The sequence below is a fragment of the Coturnix japonica genome, chromosome Z, assembly GCF_054131305.1.
Source record: "Coturnix japonica strain WE chromosome Z, WE-NBRP24, whole genome shotgun sequence".
NCBI lineage: Eukaryota > Metazoa > Chordata > Aves > Galliformes > Phasianidae > Coturnix > Coturnix japonica.
In genome coordinates, this window is record NC_140702.1 from 50,544,617 (window position 1) to 50,563,181 (window position 18,565).

The window sequence follows — 18,565 nt, forward strand, 5'->3', positions numbered from 1 at the left end:
GAAGAACACTGAGCTTCATCCTGAATGACAGATGGCATCTGAAGCTCTGTACATACAAGTGAAGTAAATCACTCATTCCTAAGCAACAGGAGTTGAGCTGAAAAGTGCAAACATTTCATACCAGGAAGCAGATTCTTTTGTGTTGCTTTTTGGCCATGCTTTTTCCCCAAAGAGTTTAGCTGAGTTTAAAAAGTGCTTGTGGCTTTTCTTCCTGACTCCTCTGCAGGATAAGGTCACCTCTGTTTGCTGTGAGTGGAAACCAGTAGGGAAAGCCAGAATTTTAAAGCTGGTTGAAACTTTCCACATTCTCATGTCAATAAACGTCACATTTTTTCTGCACTTTTCAGCCAGCTCCATGCATGTCTAATTCATCTTTCCAAACTAGTTCTAGATAAGAAGTTAAAATAAAATTAAGGGGAAAAAAATTTTTTACTGAGTATATCTTTCTGGAAACAGCAGCATATTGGTGACATAAATATCCAGATCTTGTGTGTAGCAATGCTGTGTTCTCAGTACACGAATAGAGATTCTTGCTTTTGATTAATTTCCATAGAATTAGTAAGCATCCTACAAGAAGTCTGGTCTGTCAAAAAAAAAATTGTAAATTATTTAATGAGAAGCACCACTTGAACATTGTGTTGAGGAGTTAATCATGCTGCATTCAACTGTATGTTAAATACTATGCAGCTTAAATGGAAATTACATTCCTCCAGTGCATAATTTTCTATTCATATTTTCTAAGGTAAGACATGTGTCTTTACATAGCTAACTTCATGGTTATGTATGATTGCTTTATGTGTATGGGAGTGAACTTTACAGAAGACCTTGGGGCAAGTTCCCACAAAGCTGAAACTGGCACAAGTACACTCGCTAGAAAAGGTGTGTCAGTCAACAGGAGGAAAATATGATTGAAAGAAAAATGTGTTAATGCTTTACACTAATGGTTATGAAATTATCTGCATGAAAGAAGACAAGTACTTTGGCTAATTAGGAATTGGGGAAGCATAGGTTTTGTGTCAGATCAGACTGAGAATTGAGTAAGTTACGTCTTGCATTTAATTGACTTGTCAGGTTAAGTAGCTGGAGTCAGTGTCTAAAGATTTACCTATAGATTCACCTCTTTGATTTCAGGAATCAATGCAATTTTAATTCATTTAAGCTTTGAAGTGAATGACATCATAGTAAATAGTATTGCATTTCTTTTCCTTATTTATTTTTTAACTTGATTTTGGGAAGGTTTTTTTTTCCAAACATTTACATGCATGTAAGTAAATGAGATAATTTGATTCTAAAAGAACAATCAATTTATTGGAAAAAATGGTTTCTAGAGTTGTAAGGTATTTAATTCTCAATAGATAAAGCAAAAACCTGAACCAGTCCCAGAAACAATGTGTAGTATCATCTTTATCCTTTACAAGAAATTCCTTTCCTGTTCGTAAAGGTGGATAGTGCTAATTCTGATTGCCCAACTGGACCTGTTCTTAAAACTTTGGTTGAGATTCGTTTATTTTCCATTGACAATATTTTAGCTGAGGTTTAGAATGGCACACTATTTTTGGCTACCTAGACATCAGTCATGGCGTAATGACAAAAAAGCATCTGAATGTGTTGGCAGCAGAGAAGCTGAGAATGGTGCTGCATGGACTTGATTCTTTCCTTATTGTTTCTGTTGATGTCAGAAGTTGTACAATGTAAAGCTGATGGAAATGTGATAAAAATCTCATGAAAGATACTTTGTAGTACAGTGTTAAAAGCCATCTGAAAATGTACAAGCTGTTTCCCTGCGGTTCCAAGTCAGCATAGGATTTTGGCAAGGGCTGGAGCACAGTAACTCAGGGCCTTATTCAAATAAGAATAGCCATTACTGCCAGCACTGGAGGTGGTTGATGAGATTCCATATTGAGGACGCTGTTGAATAAGATGACTTTCATCAGTGGGAACCTGTTAAATAATGACTATTACAAAAAACACGTATGTGACCGTTGTCAGTTAATTTCTGTAATATTACTGCTGCATGAGCTCCTTTTGAATACATTTGATTCACTTACTCGCTGAACTGAAGTGTAATTATACTCCACACAGTACATGTTTTACTGGTCTCGTGTTTCAGCAGCATCCTTTGTAGCCAAAAGATTGTCAGCCATGGATTGCCTGTGGAATGGCATGGAAATATGGTTTTTTGCCTATTTCAAGATTGTTTTTGCACTGCATTTCACAGCATTTGCACCAGAGGCTATTTTTTATTTCTTGCTCTGCATAAAGAATTAATTCACCCAGTCCTTTAACGTGAGGAACAGAGGGAAACTCTTAAAAGTAGAGGATAACATGACTTAGGATCTCCGGGGTTTTCAGAAGGCCTCCTGTGCAGATGTGATGTTGATCTATTTTAAACTTTCTGTCTCTTTTAATTGAGTAAATGTAAATATGGGAACATCCAGTTAATTCCAGATTAAGTAGCTGCCCTTTGTGTACAACTTATTCTTTCTGCTCTTAACATGGATGGCTTTGTACTCAACTTTATTATTAGAATAAAATGAAATGGAAATATATAAGAATATGTAACTGAGGGACATCAGCACCCATATCTCACAGGTTCTAAATTGCATTGGTTTAACAGAAAGAGGCTGCAAGTGATAACAGCAAATTTGCTTCCTCTTTGTACCATAGAATGCTGAGTTTCATACTCTGCCATTAGACATCATTATCTGTGGGGTACTCGCTGGAAGTGAGTTGCAAGGGAGGTATTTTTTTCCTCTTGGGAGTAACACTGCCATTTGTTTAAGGCAGATGGCAAAAGGGATTAAATCACATGGCAGTGTGATACTAAAGTGAAAAATATGTCGTTATATGGCATCTGAAGTAACGTTTTTCAGCTCTGTATTAGGGTGTTGTACTTAATGTTACTTATTTTCTCATCTCAAAATACTCATTTCTGAATGTGGCCACAGTAAGTGCAGTGGAATTGCATAACCCTTTAATTAAGGCAGGTAATGATATTCTGTTTTTGTTCTGTATGCTGATTTGAGTACAGATTTTCCTGCGCAACACCTGTCAGATTTTATTCTTTCTAACATCTTCCCATTCATAACTCACTCATTAGGAGAGAAGTTTAAAATAGTGCCACGTTTTCAGGGTGATGAAGATAGAGTGGAGGTTGTCCATCCTGTATTTGAGGTACCATTGGCACTGGTGTAAATGTGTACTCAGGCATGCCTTGCCTGCAAACTTCATAAACAGCAACAGAATGATGGCCAGATTTTTCTAATTTTGCTTCTATTTGTGGTTCTAGCAATTTCAGTGCAGTGTTTTTTGAAGCTAGTGGAATTATCGGCATCAGAGAGACTGGAATGGTTTGGACCCTCATCTCTTTGAAGCACATCTACTCTTTACTTAAATAAGGTTGTTCCAGTGGATGTGGATTTCAGGAACCTTCTTTGAAGCAGAAGATGGAGAGAGTCATTTGCCGAGGACAGCTCCTTCTCTTTTGTAGTCATACAGGTGCCATTTGAGGCTGTGACTTCAGCAGTACATCTGCAGGGAAAGGGGTGATCTCTGAGGAAAAGCAGTCACAAAACAATACAGCCTTGCTAATTATTGTTTTATGTCAAGAAGGTACCTTGGGAGGTCCGTGTTTTCAATAGATAATGTCATCTGTGGGTGGAGGCCGGGTTAGGTGCCCTGCTTTAGTACATTAAAAATGTTCTGTGTATGTTTTTGTAATGCAGTTAGAGCCTGAAATAGATGCAGAAGTATGAATAAATAATCCAGCCTAATGGCTGTGAGAAGCTGTTTATGAATGATAAAATTTTGCAAGATAGTGAGTATGCAAACACACCCAGGAAAATCATGTAGCTGAATCACCAAGTGTATCTGTCTGGCTTATTTTGAAGAGGACAATCTCATTTTAATTATTTAGTATAGTGCTTTACATATTCCAGGAAATGGCCTGTAGCATGTTGTGTAAAAGTAATGAAGCCTTAGTAATATGAAACCTCCTTAGCAGCATCTGCTGTTAAATATTTATTGAGAAACTGGGGAAGATTGTGTGTCTGTCTTCTACTGGCATTCATCACAGGAGCACTCAGATGCCTTCCACATAAATTACATTGGCACTGGCCAAATTGCTAGAGGAGATTTCATGGAGTATCTTGTTCTGCTTCCCCAGATGCTGCAGAAAATTCTCCTTTGGGTGCAAATTTTTGGCAGAGCAGTAGAGGGGAGGAACCCAATGCTGCTATGAAAGTTGTTTTTAATTTAATCTAATAGGAAGATCTCTGGCAGTAACCTCCTGAGATTCCTTAGGTGTCTGTCCCTGGAAGTGTGATCTAGAGCTAGAACATGAATGCTACAAAAATAAATGTAATTTGGCTTAGGGTCTGCAATGAAAAAAAATCAAAGAAACCCACATGCCTTTAAAAGTTCTTGAATGTATTCATTGTTAAAGAATATATGACAGAGCAAGGATGAAAAGAAAGGTGCTTTTTTTCCCCTTTTAATTGAGGTTGAGAATGGTATGATAGTTGTTGCTGACAGCAAAATCTGTAGAGAGGCTTTCTCCCATGCAAAGGAGTTTGTCATTACAGCACAGCAGCAGGGTTGGAAGGGGAGAAGACTGTGAGATAAGTTTCTGTATTAAATATGGGCAGTTTTACCCCAAATCTCAAACTGAATTAAGGAAGGTATTTTAAAATGTAACATCACTTTACCCTTCAGTGGGGAAATGGCCTGGTTAGTGCTGGCATGGGACCAGAGAAGTGCTGCAGCATGAAGTGAGGGGATGGGAGAGTACTGGAGAGAGCTGGACCAAAGCAGTATCCCAGGATTATGGAAGTATTGCTGCAGAACTACAGAAAAACTTCTAGTAAAGCCAGGGTGCAAGGAGGTGGTAATGAATTGAGTTGTACAGGTAGAACCAGAGCTGCCCATAGCAGTGCTAATCAGAAGCAGAAGAAAGGCAAGTGGACATGAGTATATTATCTTTACTTGAGAGAAGCGCTTTGCTGGAGAAATGAAGGCACATGCTTATTTGATAATTGTGCTTTTTTCTAGCTTTGATGTACGGTCTTCCCTTTAGCTTTTATGTTGTTGCAGCAGTTATGTGTTCACAGAGTGTTTAGCGAACAATTAAAGATGGCATTGATTTCAAAATGTTTGATCACACCCTGAAACTTCCTATGCTTACAATGCAAAACTCTTAGAACGTGCATCTGTTCAATTTTTGCTTGCTTTTTATTTTTATTTTTTAAATTGACTGCTAGAAACAAATGTTAATGTGTGTGCTTCCTACTAACTCAGTTACAAACAGATAAAGGTGGCTGAATTGAGTTGCACTTAAAAATTAGTGAATGTTTCCCTCTCTTTTGAGCTCAGTGGAGACCAAGTATCTCTGTGACTATCTGATAAGAGGCTTCTGTCAGATGCTCACTCATAGCATCGCCTGTATTTTTTCCGTGTTAATCACTAAGCAGGAGCATCTATTAAAGGGTACAATTAGTGTGTAATTGATTTGAAACAAGTGCTTTGCCTTATTTTTGCTTTTGCAGCAACTCTTTATATTGGCTTAATATTCCTGCACCAGTTACTCAGAATTTTTACATTGTCAGCTTTTATGAGTTAAAAAAAAAAAAAAAAAAAAAAAGATGGAGCTGGCTTGTTATCAGGAAACTACCATATAAACTACCATATAACTACCATGAAAGCCAAGGGACCTCCCCCTTCAGCTTCTGTTATGATGTGGTGCCCTCCTGTTACTTCAGGAAAATATTTACTGAATTTGAGAGCACAGTTCCTCTGTATTGGACCTGAGAAAGTGGCCAAAACTGAGAGTCAACACCGTGTTTTCCAAGGTCTTTGCTTTAATGCTTATTTCAAAGCAAACTTGCAGGTTTTTTTTTTTTGTTTTTTTTTTTTTTTTTAAGAAAAAAAAAGCAAAATACAACACTATAAAATATAAAGTGAGGTTAATCGGCACAATAATGCCTGCCAGTGGTAGCAGAGAGCTCAACAGAATAGTTTTGATGTGCAAATGTCCCATTTTGCTTCAAAGGGAGTGAATTCCTGTGCCAGAGATGCAGTTTTTCTCAGTGCTAATGCTAATAGTGTGTTTGGGAGGGTAAGGGGAGGAAGCTTCATGGCAATGCGTTACTTGTGGGGTGCAAACTGGTGTGGGCTGGCAAGGATAGAATGGGGGTTTGCTGGCTGGTGGCAGAGAGGTGAGCTGGATTCATCTGCTGTCAAACTGTTTCTGTCTGTATCTTTATTTAACAATTCTTCAGCAAGCATCCAAGCTGGAGCTTTTACTTTCCTGGCTGCAGATTGTAGCTTCAGCGTGCTGCTGGTCATGTATCTTCTGCAGATCAAGGAGTGTGGGGAGTTAGTTGCAGATCACCTGGGATGTCCACATGAGGATCTTGAAGGAGGAGGTTCTGAGTGTTTACCTGTTGCTCTCACTTTTGTCATCAGCTGGATGGATGTCCGCCTCTGCAGAGGTGCAAACTGTGGCCATGCCAGCATAGCAGTGGCTCTGTGCAGGCAGCTGGTGCCATTCCTTGTGATCCTCTGTAGGAAGGGTGTTCTTAGGGTTTTATGGTTATTTTCTCTTGATCACTTGAGTGCAGCTGTGTTTAATGAGCTGGAAAAGAAGTAGATCAATAAAACATGTGTTCATTGTTAGCAAAATACCTGTTGGACCATGTGTGTGTCAGTAATTGACCATCTAAATCTTCAAAGCTTAGCACAAAGACGGTTTAATAGGGAATTCATACCTAAATAAATTAAGATTAAGCAGAAGCAGACAGCCAGCAGCCTGTATGCTCTGCCAAGGTGGGACTGTGAGCATTTAATGCACAAACAAGTTACGATTTCACGTCAGACCTATTTTTAAGTCTCTCTTATTGATGTGCATTAAAAAAAAAGTAGCATGCCAAAAATAGTGTAGAAGCTGTGTGCTTCTAAATCCAGCACGACTGGTAACATAGCTATGTATGGAGGTTAAAACTCAAATAATTTCAACCTATGGCATGCTGTGAACTTGATGTTAGAGAGGTACCACTAGCAATGTCTGAGACTGAGATGCTTTTTAAATATTTTCTTAGATTTAGCCTTGCTTTAGGTAGTGGTTTTGAGCTGTAATGAAAGAAGAGGGCTGAATTGTCACATGACCCAAAACCTGGGGCTATAGGACAGTCATCAGAGAGAACCAGAAAAGCAGATCCCATTGTTTTAACACACCAAAAGCTGAACAAAGAACAGAAACATGCAGAATGACTTTTCTAGTAATTTCAAAAATCCAAGGAATGGGCATGAAAATGAGTTACATTTCAGACCTTAATCATCACAGGCTTTGGATTCTTCTTGTTCTCTGTCTCCTAACAAAAGAACGTACCAGAAGATGACGAGACTAATTAATCCAGGATCTAGTAGAACCTAATTGGTCATCTACTTTTAGCAAAAAGACCTCTGATTCATGAAGGTGCTTGTTCACCTGAGAAATGAAGTTGCTGCTTTTTCCTGTTAGGACTGGTTACAAGTAAAAAACTACATTAACGTTCCCAGATTGATTTCCTGCCTTACACATTCAGTTGAGGAAGGAATTAGGCTCTTCTTTCCATGGTAACTTCAAGGTCAGAATATTTTTCCAGTTTTTGCTGAGTGACCAAGTCTTGGTCACACTATGGTGAAGGGCTGAGATGCCCCAGCAAGTGAGATGCTGCTGCATGTCTTAAAGTGGGAAATTCATCATAAATCCATCAGACTAAAAAAGTAATTGAAACTGATCACTATACTGTTTGCCGTGAGGAAAGGGAAAGAGGCTGAGATGCTTAGAGTTCCCTAGGAAATCAGCTCTAGTGAAGGAATCCGGATGGAATCCTCTGGGAGCATTCTTACAGACAAAGAGTTGCCCTAGTGTTGCTGGTGCACACTTTCAGTGGAGCTTACAGGAGCTAGGCTGCCATTTGTTACTGAACTGTGATGGCAAATGGGAGCCTGCTTCCCTTGAATTCCTTTGAATACCCCAGACCCGGTAGACTTAGCACTGTTTTTTAGGTGTCTGCCTGTGCTTTGCATTATGCATAAGTGCCGGAGGGGGTGGGGGATTAAATACAGCAGCTCTGCCATTTCATATAGCTCTGGCCTTAAGTTGATGTGTCAGCTGTCAGTCTGGATGAAGTTGGTATAAAAACTGGCGCTGGTCATTAGAAACAAATGGTAAAACCAGAATGTAACTATTCTGTTGGTTTTTTGTTTGTTATTGTTTTATTTTTCTTTACCCGTGGATGAATTATTGTTTCAATAATATTTAACATGTTCCTTGCTGAAAGTGGCACATCTCTCTCTTCATTTAATAATGTTTTGTTTTCTCAAGAGGGCCAAGATGCGACACAGGTCTCTGAAAGTCATAGCAAATCCACTCAGTGTGTACGTACTATTCATGCAATATAGTCCATGTGATGAGTTTCATTTATTCCCATTTTTTCCCTTATCGCTTTTTTTTCTTTTTCTTTTTCTTCTTTTTTTTTCCCCCCTTTTTTCCTCCTTTGTTCTCTTTTGAAAAGCACTGAGTATCCAACCTGTGCTGACCTTAGAACCAACTCAGTTTTGGGCCAGAGGATGAATCAGAGATTTTCTGAGATCCTTTCTAGTGTGAATTATCCTATGATGCTGAAAAATTGGGGTCAGAGCTGGAAGAGAAAGGGCTTTCAATTGAAAACACAGACACTTGAGCAGGGATTGCTGCCTGAAGTGTTTTCTAGCACCTTGTTAACATCATCCCCTCCTTCCCATAACAATCACTGTGGGCACTCCAGGCTTACCTGCAGACTTCTCATTCTCCGAAGGAGAGAGGTGAAGGAGAAAATCTGTGGCATTTTTTTTTGATGTGGAAATGCTTACATCCTGTGACAACAGACAGAAGGTGAGAATCAGTGTGACTAATGAGGTGTTTACTCGGCTTCCCACTACCAGCCCCTGACCCAGAGCTGTGTTTGTTTTGGTGTGTATTGATCTCAGATTTGTGCAAATTACTATTGATCTCAGCTTAGTGCAAATTCCATTGCTTTGTCATTCACCTTTGAGTGGTTTGTGCCATGCCAGTTATCCTGTCTTTTGGTGTTACAGAAAGGGTAGGATAAAACAGTTAGGAAGCAGGATGCCACATTTCTCATTTCCCGGATCATGTTTTTAGCCAGGAGCTGTCAGTTCTCTGTGTTGTAGATCAGACACTGGGCTGAGAACTGAGGTCCTTCCTGGAAATGATGTGAAAGCTGCCCCACAGGCTCGTGTTGTTATTTTTGTTGTCTAAAAATATACTTTAGGATCATAAAGTTCTTCTTTGCAGTTGGCTGGTACCTGGCCTCAATGTGCTGGAGCTATGCCCTTGGAAAATGGGAAGTGAAGATCAGAACAGAGGAGGCTCACCAAAGGCAGATGGTCCTTATTGGCCTGGCTCTAAATGTGCTCCAAGCCATGACTGCCCATCACAGCACTACAAAGAGGCCAGACTTTGGTCCCCCAGTGCTGCTCTCTGGCTTCCAGCACAGAGTTTCTGGGCAGCCCCTTACCAGCAGCAGCCCCATCACCTGTGGCTTATTAGTGACCCAGGCCATTCTCTCTGCTTGCATAACAAACTGCCTCCTGCCAGGCCAGTCTCTGTGCAGGCAGCCTGCAGTGTGGCACATGCAGCAGGATGGGACTTCAGCCTGGGGTTATTGTTCCTTGGTGAGGAAAAGCCTAGTGCCATCTGAAACTGTCCCCTTCCCTGGTCTGATGGAAAGGCAGATCCTTCCCACCCTGCTAAAGCATGTGTCAACCCTGATGGTGGCCAGGCTGTCACACCCTGGATGGTCTTGTAGCATAACAGAATATCTGGAAGGGACCCATAAGGAGTCCGACCACTGGCTCCACACAGGAATACCCACAAATCAGACCCTATGTCTGTTGTCGTCCAGATGGTTCTTGAAGTCTAGCAAGCTCAGTGCCATGACAACTGCTCTGGGGATCTGGGGAGACTGTCCCAGTGCCTGACCACCTTCTGGTAAAGAACCTTTTCCTGATATCCAACTGAACCTCTCTTGCTCTTCAGGTTCTTAGGATGCAAGGGCTTAAAAATAATAATAACAATAATAATAAGAATAGAAAAACAACTAAACTGCCAATAAATCACTTATTCCACCAGTGACAGCATGTGATTTGTTTTTCCAGAACACTGTCAGTTTTCATTGCTTAGATCTGCTGCTTAACACTGTACCACTTCATGAGAACTGGCTTGGAAACAGCTACTGCTTTAATTGGTGAAGCAATTACTGTTTAGTTTTGATGGTAGAAAATAACTGTGTGTAAGGTGTTTCTCTTTCTTTTCTAGGTTTCTTCAAATTTGTAATTAGGCTTCTCCAATTATGTACTTCATAAACTTTGGAAGCAGATCTTTCAAATAAGTGCTTACTGCATGATGTTTTTATGCATGTAACTTTGTTAAGATGAATAGACTCACAGGACTTGAAAGGAATATTAATGTGGGCAAAATTACTGTCAGTACAAGTGTTCAGAGATTGAGGACCTTTCACTCTTCTTACTAAATAAATAAAACTGAAGCATCCAGCTTGCATAGAGACAAGCAGGCTTAGGATATTTTTGGTTTTTCGAATCTGAGTCAGCAAATTGTAATCTTTTACTAATGTGGCTATTAAAAAGAAAAAAAAGTGCAAATGTCAACTAAGAAACCTAAGCTATTTGAGGAAGGTAGTCCAGTCCTCCTGTGTTACATACTGTAAATCCAAAGCACTGTACCTGCAATCAAAACTTACTGTGGATTTTCGCAGAGACTGAAACTTGATCCCTTAAATCCAGTGTAAAACAATGAAAGAAGGGGAATTTAGGTTGCATTTTCTTGCATTCTGTGTCACCCCGGTACTGACCAACCACTGATTATATATAAATAACTTGATCCTGGCACCTGTCCTGCAATCTCAGCAGCAGGTACTGCATACTTACAGCTTGCACTGTGGTGAAATACTGGAGGCTGTTTGCTTTCAGGGTATTAGAGTGGAGAGCGTACTGAAGGCAGTGCAGCAGTACAGTGTGTTCTCATACACTGTTCCACAGCTGACTCCCACTGCCCTGTACTCCCAGTGGCAGTGAGCAGCCTGAGTTTTGTAGAGTGCCAGCAAACTTGTGTTTCCATAAATTTAATGAATGAGACTGGTGAAAACTGTACGCATCATGAGAGGGCCAGCTATGGGCAAGTGTCATTGTAAATCGCGATCATTTAGAGTGACAGTGAGTAAGAAAAACAATTATCTTCTTTAAGAAAGATTTCCATTGCACACAAGAGAAAAGGGATGAGGACCATGGTGGGCACAGAATGTCTTTTTAGTTTCTGCATGGGCGACAGAAGGCTCAAAGAACCCAATGATGGGTTTGCTTGCTTCTGATGTTAACTGTGGTGCGTGTGGCATGAGTGCCAGGCTCTGCTTCTTCCTGTGCAGTTGTTTTTCCAAAGTCCTTCATCCTGTTGCAGTAGCAGACATTGGTTGGGTCAGGACTGTGGTAATGAGAATGGGCCAAGTATTGCAGCTTGTCTGTCACAGGCCTTTTTCATACCAAATATGATGATCCATGCTTTTTCTCACGCAACTTTGGAAATGTTGATTTGTAAAAATGAAGCTGTAGAAAAGCCAACTTCTATAATGTAGTTCCTGATGTCTTGAAATGGTACAAGAAGAGATTTCAACCACTGGGTGTTTTTTTGTTTTGTTTTGTTTTGGTTTGGTTTGGTTTGGTTTGTTTGTTTGTTTGGTTGCTTGGTTTTTTTTGAGTAACTCACATCTGATTGCAAAAGCCCTCAGAGCTGTGCAGGAAAAAAAAGATGCCTGATTCTCTGCATTTGTAGGAAAAAAAAAAACAACTGGATGGGAAGATGATAAACAAAAAGTTCTTATTATTACAAAAAATAATTTTGTAGTGTTTGGGTACGAGTATTATCTTCACAGCTAAAGGACTGAGACAAGAATAGAATAAGTGGTTTGCCCAAAGAAACAGGGATGAAATTGGTAGAAGAAGCTGACTAGTTATGTATCTGTTGCAGACTGCAAGTGCCAGTCAAGCAGTCTTTTAACTGGATTTGGCTAACTTGGTTCTTTTGCATCCATAAGAAAAAGGTCTTGCAAATAAAATTATTCACAATGATGGAAACTATATTAATTTTACAGCTGCATTATCTTATTAATAAAGGTACTGATTATATGCAGTATGTTTCCCTCCAGCCCAACTCTGATAGCCTGTGTACATTTTTGTTAGTGTGTGTCTGGTTGACAAAGTAAGGATGTAAATGTATTTTATTGTAAAAGTAGTGACACTGATCCAAGCTTTTTCATGGCAAAGGAAAGACTTGAACAGATTTCAGTAGTTTTGGGCATGCTATTTCTCACCAGTCTTTCATGTAATTAAATAATACAGGAATGTTTTCCCTTCTGGACAGATGTGGCTTTCTCGGAGATGGTGCTTTAGTACACTGCTATCAGAAAGTCACAGTTTTGCTCAGTGGTGGCATGGGCATAAAAGAAGACATCTTATCACAAGTCCTCCTCTTGTTTCTTACAGATCTAAATGCATCACCGATCCAAGGTCCCCAGGCAGGCAGTCCAAACCGTGGATCCATCCAACCACCACAAGTGGAAGCGCTGCTGCTGAACCACCAGCCTGAAAGCCTGCAGGATGTGGGAAGTGGAGATGGAGGGGAGGAGAATATTGTTTACCTCTGATGGCTCACTATCTGATTTCAATAGCACTTTGGAAATATAATTGTGTTTGGTTTTCTAAGTCTTTGTAGTTACTCTCTGTATGACCAAGTGGCTTTAAGGATAGTATTTAATACTAAATGCAAGATTTTCCCAATGATAAATATAACAATTAAGTTATTTTGGAGCTGTTTTTTATAATGTTTAATTTATGATGTGATTTCAAGTGCTTTTCAAGAAGCAGTGGGCGTCAAGGGAGACGTAGCACTTTGGAACTGCAAAGATGCCACCAAGAGCAATGAATGTGACTGTTCCTTTTCTCTGGAGCCTTCTTTAGAAAAGGGCAAACTAAGAGAGATGAGCCTGCTGTTTGGGATTTCAGGGTATGGATCAGTAGCCTTGTAACTATTGAGATACTATGCGAGAGGACAGCAAATTGTGAATTATAGCTATAATCTCTTCTGAAATGTGCTACGTACCCTTAATTATGGGCCATTTTCTTATCCCTTGGCTCAGAAACTGCTTAGAAGGGGATGTTTTTTATGGTATCAACATAATTGCTAGTAAGTGTTTGTTCATGTCCCAGAGCTTGTCATCATTTTGGTACTATTGCCAGGCTCTGTGCAGAGATGCTGTTATGTCAGTTCGTTATTGTATTGTAACTTATTTCAATATGTGCTCTTATGCATTAAAATTTAGCTGATAAAACTTCGCTGGTCAAAGGAAGAAACAGGGGATAAATAGAATCATAGAATCATGTAGTCCTAGAATCATACAACTGTAGAGTCATAGAATCATAGAATGATGTGGGTTGGAACCTAAAAACCACCTACTTCCAACCCTCCTGCCATGGGCAGGGCTAGACCAGGCTGTCCAGGGCCCCATCTAGCCTGACCTTGATTGCTTCCAGAGAAGGGGCAGCCACAGTTTCTCTGGACGAAACAGTAGGCTTTCAGTTTAATCATTTCCTTTGGAAACTGCTGCTTTCCCATGCGGGAGCCGTCCAGCTTCTTGCATTCAGGTTGGGGATCATCAGCATTAGGTAGTAAGAAATGGGACCTGTTTTATATTTTTTTTTTGTCTTTCAGAAATATCTGTATACTTTCATTGACTTTAATAAATGCTCCATGCCTTTCTGCAAAGCTGTAACTCCAATGCAATGCTGGGTCTTCAACAGAAATTTGAAAAGAATAGGAAAAAACCTAAATCCCCTTGTCTACTTCCTGTGTTGGTGCAATGCTGCCAAAACTGCATTCCAGGCACCTCAGCTGGTAAAACCAAGACTGGAGTAGGCATGTCCTGCAGCAACATGGAAGGAGCACAACTGCACTGTTCTGGGTTATCTGGTGGCTTGTGGGACAGGGGAGTGCAGGGTTGTTTGTATAGATGTGAAGGGTTTCTGCAAAGTTTTGCATTGTGCAAAATCTGAAAGGACCACAAGCTTGGATAGCAGATGTTTGTCAGCAAAGGTTTCTTCTTGTGGAGGCTTCTTTTCCAAGGCTGTTGTGCTGTTTGAGAACATTCAAAAGCAGTGCTTTCTGAGTTGTTTCTCCCTATGCTACCAGAATAGGTGTTTGGTTGTTAACTAACAATGGAGCAACTGGCATTTCCTGTGAGTAGATCTTTTTTTCCCAGATGCTGTTAACTGGTGTGTCAGTGTCAGTATGGAAAGACTGGGCCTGCAAGTGTATTTTTCAGTTTCGATTTCCAGCCTTCAAGGCGCCTGCACTGCTTTGGCATCTCTGAACTGAGAAAAAAAATAACAACAACCATGAAGCACCTTTTTAGAATTTCAGAGAGTGTTTTATGTGCTTTATGTTTCACAGCTAGACTAAAATCATAGGGGAAATCCAGCCTCTTGTTAGAGGTCTTGCAGACCACAGCCTCACTTCACTGATCAGCAATGGAAGTGGGGCTGCTGTCTGGACAGCTTTTTGCTAAATTTCTGAACATCCATCTCAGTTCCTGGGATGCAGTATGTCTTAGGATAAGCACATTGCCCTGATGGGAATTTGGGAAAAACTAAGAATTTTCCTCCACTGCTCATTCTGCTTTTTATTATGCCTTTGCTGCAACATCTGGTGCTGGTTACTGTCAAATCCAAACTGCTGGATGGATAGCTGCTGTCCCAAACCAGTGTGGGAATTGCCTTGTAAGTGGCAAGGAGAGGGAGAGAGAGAAGAGGAGGATTCTGCTTCTCTCATCAGTTTTAATTGCGGGGCTGGGAGTTGAAAAGCCACCGACCGGGACTTCAGCAGTTGTGCAAATTTCTCAAGTCCCCCAATATGAGACAGCATCTTATTTTGCTCACCTGTGTTTACAGTAAAACTTAAGGCACTTGGGGAAGGCAAAGGCAGGAAACAGGTGGCCTCTAGATTTAGGTATTTTAATTGTAGAAGATGTTTAAACTACAGACCAGTATGGTCTCGGCAGGTGTTCTTTATAACAAGATGTATTATGAACCCCTGAACTCTGTCCATTATTCAAGCATTTGTTAATACATAGCAGAATTTAAATGAAGCCCCAGTGAGACTCAGTCATTTTAGGAGGTTGCATTTTCAGTCCCTGTCAGGCACGTATTAATGGTGCCTACTCTTTTCTAAATAGAAATATGTATTCAGAAGTACTTTCTACTCCTCTGCTTCATTATTCTCCTTTGAAATGGGTGTATTTACATGTCCTGTTGTATTTATTTCTAACTCTTACTACATATTGTGTTTGTTTTTTTTGATATGCTTGTCAAGACATCTTGACTGTGAAAGCTCAAAATTGAATTTAGTCATTTATTTCAATGTTGAAATTAAAGAAACAAATGCTTTTCTGCAAATCTCCACTACACTGGGCTGGGCTTTCTCTTTGTTCCTTGGGTCTTCTTCACTGTGATGTACAGGCTTTATCCAGCACTCTTTCCTTAATGTTGCTGCATACTGGTTGTGCTGCCATATTTCACAGCTTTGGAAGATTTTAACTGAAGTTCACAACAAACCCTTATTCATCAAATTTTTAAGATGGTGAAGAAAAGGCCGCAAGCTTACAGTGAGCTGAATCAAGAGCCTTAGATTCATGCAGTCAATTACTTACAAGATAAGGCAAGAATAGAGCAAGTGCTTCTATTCGCTGTTGTTTAGGGTGTTAGGGTAAACTCAGCTGCAATTTTAGAGACTTTTCACGAAGCTAGTCCATGCACAAGTGTCAAAAAAACTAGCAAAACGTTTCACTGCATCTCAGTTAAGTTGGTACAAATTCTGTAGTAACATGCTGTAATGTTGGTGAAATCATGTTCATAGAGTTGTCTGTTCAGAGAACAACCAGGAAGCTGTGCCATGGTCAAAAACTTCCCTAGAAATGTCAGTGACTGAATGCAAGCAAAAGTTGCTGATGAAGTAGTTTTCCATATGCATTTGATCACAAACGGGGAAATAACATGACTTCTCAGATATCTTCTAATTAATATTCTGTTTGAAAAGAGTTGCAGCCCCAGATCCTTCCAGAGAAGAGTCCTCAATGTTCCCATGTTATGCATGGGGTAGAAATGGCATAGGTTATTGGACATCAGCATACTGCAAAAGATTGGGTTTCTGCTCTTTTTGTTACTGAATTGCACTCCTCAAGACTTTCTTGCCAAAGTAGATGGTTTTATTTGTTGATTTTCCTATCAAAGGCCTGTATGTGGAAGCACTTACAGAAACTGTGAATATTCTCAGTAATCTTAGTTACAACAACTACATGTTAGCCTTCAGCAAGGTTTTCATCATTTGCTTTCTGCCCAGTTCCAAGTTGCAGCTACAAGGCTGGCTTAAATTCAGTGTCTTATTGTTTGTGAGCTTGATGATCTGAGATGGTTATATTCCATATTGTGAAAACCAGTGTCAGACAGAGTGAGAATCAGGCATCTACTAAAGCGTCAGTGGAGAGTGCAAGTTGAAACGAAGAATTTCTCCTCTGGAGGATGTTTATCACACTCAAGGAAACTTTCTTAACAGCTTTCTATAACACTGCCAAATTGCGCCTAAAGGAGCTGTGCAGAGGTGTGAACATTTCGCTCTCCCATGCTTACCATTGCTCACCAAAAAGCTCTGCATGGATGAACTATCTCATGATCGTAAGATAGATTGTCCCTAGCCCTCCTAGGTGAGTGGAATGACAGTATCCTGGGATCAGTGGCCCTAGATGTGGACATTCAGGTAAAGCTGCAGACCTGCTTATGCAAAAAACACGTGAACTTAGTGTCACTTCTGGCTGAAGTATGTAATATCCAACCTGCAGTGAAACAGTTTCTTTTCTACTTGTGCACAGTTAGCCTAGCAGTGCTGAGAGCTAGTTATAGGCCAGTTGGAAAAAACTAATTAAAGCAAATAAACTAAAGTAAATTATATGAAATATCTTCACCCAAGCCCAATCTAGACACAAAAGCAGTGGAGAGAAGCCATTCTCATCCTCTAGGGCCTCTCTGCCACTCCTAATGCTATTGACTGTGTTATTGATGTCTCACTTGTGCAAGGAGCAGGGTTTCAGGGTGAGGTACTCTGGCTGTTAGTGAAGTGGATAACATCAGAAGGAGTCAAACTGCCGCTCTGCTGATGTTGCTTTCCTTTCAGAGTTGCAGGTGCCAGCTGTGGTCTGATTTAAAACCAGCATGCAGCCACTTGGTGAATTGACAAGGTTGCCCAGGCTTCATTAAATCATCTCCAAGTGCTTCGTTCTGAAGTAATATTGAAACAGCTTGTATCTCAATGAAGGCTGGACAGTGGCAATGCTGCAGGCAAAGGAAGGACTCTGAGGCTCCAAAGCTAAGGTGTGGCCTCCTTTGAAGTACACATCAAATCAGTCATTTACTTTGAGATCTGGGAGTGCTTCTGGATGCTCTATAGACAGAAAAGTCTTGCACATAGCTTTATTCCTTCTTCAAGATGGTTTGGAGACTCTTTCCCACCATGGAGCTGATGTCCCAGACTCAGCTAGCCTCCATGTTGTATCGAGACAACTGATGTTTAAAATCTCTCAGCAGTAAGTCATGAGACTGTTAGAAATGCCATTGCTGCTGTTGAATCCTGTGGCATGTATCTTAAGCAAATCTGACTAATTTCAAGCTGCTGCCCAAGGTTTCTGTTGGAAGGCTTATCAAGATCAGATTCCTTAAGTCTCCAGTATGTATGTAAAGCTTGAGAACAGAGAACAAAGTAGGTGCTTTTCTACTTCTGGAATTGCATTATTTTTTTACCATAAGGTGAAGTAAGTGGTACAGAAAGCAACCTTTGCGAATGGCCAGTCCATGTATGGGTTGTAGGTGATCTATGGGGCATGTTCATCTGTTACCTAATAGCTATCACAGGTCTGTCAGCAGCACAGTGCAGGTTGGCATCCAGAAACCTACCTAAGAGAGGAAGAAGCTGTGTGATGCCATTGAGGCTCAGAGCACTGGTGGCACACTCAGCCCTGCTTTACCACACAGGAGAGCAGCAGGGTCCCAGAGGAACCTATGAATCACACAGGTCACCCACCTACTTTGCTGTCATCCCTGTGGTGCCTACCTAAAGCCGAGTTCGTTGTGTGCAGGTTGCAAAAGGTGGAACAGCACTGGGAGTTCACTCACTGTACACGAGATTGAATGCTGACTGCTAAAGGGTATTTCACAGTATAAAGTAATTAATAGTGAGTGGTAGACTCCTCAGCTGTTTCACTAGAAGTCTCAGTTTGCACAATGACTCAATTTCTAATTCTGACCCCAGCTGTTTTCATTCAATTTATAACATAATTCTTCAGACAGATCAGGTGAACAACTTTCAAAGACAATATATCAGCACTGTGGGAAGCCACCAAAAAGAGGATAA

The 18,565-nt window shown here is 40.4% G+C and overlaps 1 protein-coding gene across 17 annotated transcripts in view; it reads left to right on the top strand.

Annotated features, from left to right (window-relative positions):
- The window catches only part of ARHGEF28 (Rho guanine nucleotide exchange factor 28), a 75,763-nt gene extending 60,193 nt beyond the window's left edge, over positions 1-15,570 (top strand). For all 17 annotated transcript variants that reach the window (XM_032441321.2, XM_085530308.1, XM_015848866.3 and 14 more), the window contains one exon: positions 12,598-15,570. In XM_032441321.2, the coding sequence (XP_032297212.2) occupies positions 12,598-12,758 (161 nt within the window). In that variant the 3' untranslated portion in view covers positions 12,759-15,570. The remainder of the gene's footprint in view (positions 1-12,597) is intronic.
- Positions 15,571-18,565: the final 2,995 nt, after the last annotated feature.